Here is a 6,134-nt window from a genome sequence, read left to right as displayed (position 1 = left end):
GTTTCAGATTATGTATATAAGGTATAATACACACACACACACACACATAGATATATATATATATATATATATATATATATATATATATATATATATATATTTAAATGTATGTATATATATACATTCTTTAAAAGTAAATTTTAGATTTATAGAATGAGTTGAGAGAAATAATATTATTAATATTTTATATTTTTAATTGATTTATTTTATGTGTAAAATTATTTTATTGTCTTTTATCAATTAATTTTCAATAATAATAATAATAAAATGTTTTTGTAATTTTTCTCTCTCAAGATTTCAAACTTTCAGAAAAAGCCGCGAAAAGTTAATTTTATAGAAAATTCCTTAGCAATATCCATATACAACTAATAAATTTTTTTTTATAACAACAACAACAATAATAATAATTGAACAACAGTTATAATAATAATTAAATAATAATAGAATAATAATAATACTGTAACCATGACAACAACAACAACAACACCTATTGACTCTGGGAAAATTTCAGAAATGCTTAAAAAGTCTTCACAGAAACATCGAATGGACGCCAAGACAATTAATTCTCTGAGGGGTAAAGTTTCAGAACAGGAAGCGTTGATTAAAAATTTGGAATTGGAATTGGACTCACTGAAAATGACGTCATCATCATCATCATTTTTATCAACTACTACTACCACTACTACTACTACTACTTCAAAAGTGGACCCGGATTTAGAAATGGATTGTTGCAAACAAAGTGAAATCTCAAAATTGGATAAAAAAGATAAGCCAATAAAATGTGAGACTGACTTAATGGAACAACCAATCAAAAATGAGAATGAAAGAACAATAGAGTTTTGTGATGAGGGAGGGAAAAATAAAATCAAAGATAATGACGATGATGATAGCGATGATAGTGACTGTCTAGAGACGGATTATTTAAGTATTAGAAATTACAAAAACATGGAAATCATCCACGTAGATGAGTCTTCGGGTCAGTATCAATCTGAAATAGATTCAACTGGAGCGACAAATTTTGATGAACTTTCATCAAAAAATTTCTGTAAAATGGACGATAGACATGCAAAAAAATTGACATTCAATGAAAACACGGCTGCTAGATCGGTAGACCGGAATAAAATTTCGAAAGCACAGGCACAAAATTCTATTCCCTGTCAGTCGATAAATGATGCGGACGTCGTCCCGTCGAAATTATTTGACAAAGTGCTCACCCAGAACAAATATCTGAATAAATGTGTGAGAGACCTCCTCATTAAAGATGGCAAGACCATGCAAGAATACTTGGTTAGCGATTTTTGTTGCTGTTGTTATTATACAATTGCGTCATAATAATCATTTTTATTATTATGATAATTATTAATATTATTTTTAGGACAATTTATTTTTGAAAGATTTACTGAAAGGAAAAGATTTCGAGATCAAGATGCTGAAGGGAGATGTCTTACTCTTAAAGGAGCAACTGAGGAGCTGCAAATGCGTGAGCGAATGAATGAATGAATAAATGAATAAATTGGTGAATGAATGAATAAATGAATTGATGAATGAATGACTGACTTAATGAATTAATGAAAATATGCGCACATCCGTAAATGAATGAAAGAACGAATATGATGTGAATGATGAGATTAAATGATTAGGAATGAATGATATTGTTAAAAGAACAAATGAGAAACTGCGAATGTGAGAGTGAATGAATGAATGAATTGATGAATAAATTGATGAATGAATGAATTGATGAATAATAGAATAATATATATCTTATATATGCACGGATATATATTATCATCATTGGTTCAGATATTTTTTTTTTTAAATTTCAGGGTCAAACAGGCAAAAAGATGACAGTTAGCAACAACAAAAACAAAAGCAAAGATAATAATAAAATTAACGCCATTGATGATAATAGTGGTAATAAAAGCCCTGATAATTCTTTGGAATTTGATTTTGCAGCTAAAAATAAGCAACAACAACATCTGCAACAACAACATCAGCAACTTAACGTTATGAATAATTCACCGAAAGGTGACGTTGTTTTGTCTTCACGTACTGATAAGTTGATGACGCCAACATCAACTGCTACATCATCATCATCATTACCAGCTGCAACATCATCATCATCACCACTAACAACAACTACTACAACAACATCAGCTGCAGTAGCAGTACCACCAGTGCCAGATTTCATCAAATGTGATAACTGCTTGGAGAAAATTGAAAGATCCGAATTCGACTCCCACAGGGAAAAATGTGATGAATGAAAAGGAGACAAGCTAAATAACCACTACTGACCAACAAAAAAGGACAACTTGGTCAGTGGGGTCAAGATTAAGGTCAGGACAGGTGCCTCAATGTAAAGGCCAAATTTTGTAATTGTGCCATATTAAAATAGAATGATATCAGATGGTGAAAATGTCGAATGTAACATTGAAATTTGTAAATATGTATATTTTTAAGTTTTGTGAAAAAAAATTCTTTCAATGATTTGACTATATTGTAAACGATTTTAATTTTTTAATGATTGTTTTGCTCGAGTTCTTTCTTTCTTTTGTGTCCATCCATCTATTCATTCATTCGTTCATTTATTCATTCATTCATTCATTATTCGCACATTCATACATTAGTTCATTGATGATTATTTAGTTGCGAAATTTTCAAAGTGAATATTGCTGATGTGGCGTAAAGTTTTGCAAGGATAATATAACACAGAAACATATTTAGGATTTGTTTGCAATTTTAATTATTATTTAATGTATATATTATTATTATCAAAAGATATATGTATGTATGTATGGATGCATGTATGTATGTAGATTTATGTATAGGTTTTTGATTTACAATGGACACGCTGGACTCTTTCCAATCCACTATTTGCCCTTCCCACTAGTTCGACTTCTAGTAGTAGCCGCCAGTTGAAACTTCTGGGCCTACCTGCCCTGTGGAGGAATGGGCCTTCCAATCTGCCTGCCCCTGACCTGTCTTTCACAAGATTTTGCGAGGATTTCCTTTGCTCTGTGAACGTTGGTAGCGCTTTTGAGATTTTTTTTTGCAAATTTGTTCAATAACAATAGTCAGATATGTTTCGAATCAGTCACTTAGCTCGAACTTTAGTAATGAAAATGTCAACATTGATTGGGTGCAGCACTTTTCATAAACATTTGATATGTAATGCTTATACACCTATGCTAATAATTTTAAGAAGTTAATCACCTTTCTTTCGCATCTTATTTTATTTTCTGTAGTACGTCGAAAAACTACATTGAGCTCATTTTTTGATTATTCCATTTCAATAAAATTTGCAAATTAATGGAAAAAAGACTTTTTCGAGATTTTATTTTCAAAGAATATTCACAAACGAATTATTCAATGGCATTGAGTTTATACATTGAAGTATTTTTAACACTAACTCTTGAAAAAGTCATCCAAAGACGCAAAATCCAACAGTTGTGAATAACTCAGACACATTTAGATAGCCAAACAAATTCAAAATTAAATTAAAATTCAAAAGTTAACGATTACATGAAGAAACACCCAAAGACACTAATTAATACACAAGATTTATTTAAAATTCAAAAATTAGGCTACACCCAAAGACTTTAAATGCTGCAAGACACCAGCTCGAGAAAAGGCAGACGGTTGCATAGACTACACTTTATTGATTGGTGATACTCGATTATTCTACACAACCTACTACCTCAATTCGAACTAGTGACGTCACCGATATCTTTCTACTATTCTTTATCTTTTTGGGGGAGATTTCCTGAAAAAATTTAGTAAAATGTATTATGGAAGTGTAAAAGTATTAAATAAGTGGATAATATACTGTGAAAATTTTTATTTAAAACAATTTTCTAATCTTCATAACGCTACTACTACTTTTGCTGCTGCTACTTTTACTGCTACTATTACTAATACTACTACTACTATACACAAAATAAAATGAAAAATAAAATAATATACGCAAATCTTGGAAAAATACAAAAACAACAGAAAGAGCTTTTGTTTATCTTCATAAACTTGTCAAAAGCGTTGGACACAGTTGAAAGGTCTGCACTGTGGATATGCCTCGAAAAATTCAGCTGCCCTCCAGTTTCATGACGGCCAGTGCTCCCCAAGCTTCAAAGTTAGGGTTAGGGTTAGTCAAAGTTCAAAGTTGTCAATGGGACAAAACGTCTGGCCCCTCTATGCTGGCCCCCCTATAGTTCAATATTTATTTCTATTTGCTTGCTCCTCCCAGGGATGTCTGTCAAGAATAGGACTTTTTGCTCACGGGAAGAACCATCGATGACGCGATCTGTCGTACCGGCGGTGCGGGCCACGTATGTGTGTGTGTGTGTGTGTGACTATTAGCTGATGGGTTTTCTCAGTTAAATATGTTAGTAACAGTTTTGAGAAACTTAATTTATTTATAATCGATTTCGCATTTGAGATAATTTTTTTTCTTCAAATTAAACAATTTAAAAATCATAAAGACAGACACACGCACAGATACACACACGTACACAAACAGACACATGCGCGTGCAAAAACTCATCTAAAATACCGACAAATAATCGATATCTCCGAGTCGAAATATATCGTTAAAAATGTCTCAACATTTTTCCCCATCTAGTTATTTTATTAATTAGAGAGAAATTTTAATGAAAAATATGGCGCCTGCTGAAAAAAATATTCATTTTTATGATTGAAGGAAAGAAAAAGTGATGAGATGTCGATGAATGAATGAATGAGTGAATGAATGGATAAATGGATAGATTGATTGATTAAAAAATAAATTTATGATGAAAGCATAAATGCATGTAATGAATGAATGAATAGATGAATGAGTCGAATGGATGACTGAATGAGCGAATTAACTAAAAAAATCAATAAATAAATAAACGTTTAAAATAATGAACGAATGGTTAACAATTGAACGATTTAAAGATCAAAGAAATGAAAACAATAAGGGAATAGGACAATAACAATAATAATTCATAATAACAATAATTCATAATGACGATAATTCATAATGACGATAATTCATAATAATAATTCATAATAACGACAAACGGAGGAAATTGCCAATGATGTTTAATCAATGGTTATACGACTTCAATATGACTCAAGCCGCAACAACTGCAACAACAACAACGAAAATACTGTCCAGGTGCACGGCTGGGTGAGGGTTGGGTGAGCGCTCGATGGAGGCTGCAAAGATGGTAACAGGAATTCTGGAGTGAATGGGAAGAAAATGAATGATCAGTTGACCAGCGAACGATTACATCAACAACAACAACAACGACAACCACAACAACTACAACAACAACATTAACAACAACAACGACAACCTACTGCTGTTGCTGCTACTACTACTGCTGCTGCTACTACTACTGCTGCTGCTACTACTATCACTAAAAATTATAAGTAACCGAAATGATGCTATACATCGATATGCCGAAATACGCTGATAACGTTACTAAAATTAAATTATTACTACTACTATTAATAACAATAATAATAATATTAATAATAACAATAATAATAATAATTATTATAACAACGAAGGTAATGATGATGATGATGACGACGACGATGAATTCAGTGACTAATAAAAAAAATAGACAATGGAACGAGTAAGAACAAAAAATTATTATTCTTTTTATTATTAACATTATTATAAATTATTATTATTATAAATTATTATTATTATTATTATTGCAAACAGTGTTTGCTAGCAACAAAGAGTGATTGTGTAGTTCAGAGTTGAAAAATATTAAATAAAATTTTTTTTTGATGTTTTCGTGACGCAAACGATGATGCTGATGACGATTGCTGCTGCTACTACTACTACTACTACCACCACTACTACTACTGCTACTACTACTACCACTACTACTACTGCTACTACTACTACCACTACTACTACTACTACTGCTGCTGCTACTACTACCACTACTACTACTACTAGCTGCTACTACTACTACCACTACTACTACTACTACTGCTACTACTACTACCACTACTACTACTGCTGCTGCTACTACTACCACTACTACTACTACTACTGCTGCTACTACTACTACCACTACTACTACTACTACTGCTGCTGCTGCTACTACGACCACTACTACTACTACTGCTGCTGCTACTAC

At 31.8% G+C, this 6,134-nt stretch overlaps 1 protein-coding gene across 1 annotated transcript; it reads left to right on the top strand.

The window, feature by feature from the left end:
* Positions 1-465: 465 nt before the first annotated feature.
* Positions 466-1,492, top strand: HELRODRAFT_178904 (hypothetical protein; the record flags this gene model as incomplete). Its single annotated transcript, XM_009027765.1, has 2 exons — positions 466-1,287; positions 1,376-1,492. 2 exons carry the CDS (start codon positions 466-468, stop codon positions 1,490-1,492), a joined length of 939 nt encoding a protein of 312 aa, XP_009026013.1.
* Positions 1,493-6,134: the final 4,642 nt, after the last annotated feature.

The sequence above is a fragment of the Helobdella robusta genome (genome assembly GCF_000326865.2).
Source record: "Helobdella robusta unplaced genomic scaffold HELROscaffold_50, whole genome shotgun sequence".
NCBI lineage: Eukaryota > Metazoa > Annelida > Clitellata > Rhynchobdellida > Glossiphoniidae > Helobdella > Helobdella robusta.
This window is presented reverse-complemented; position numbering and strand designations above follow the sequence as displayed.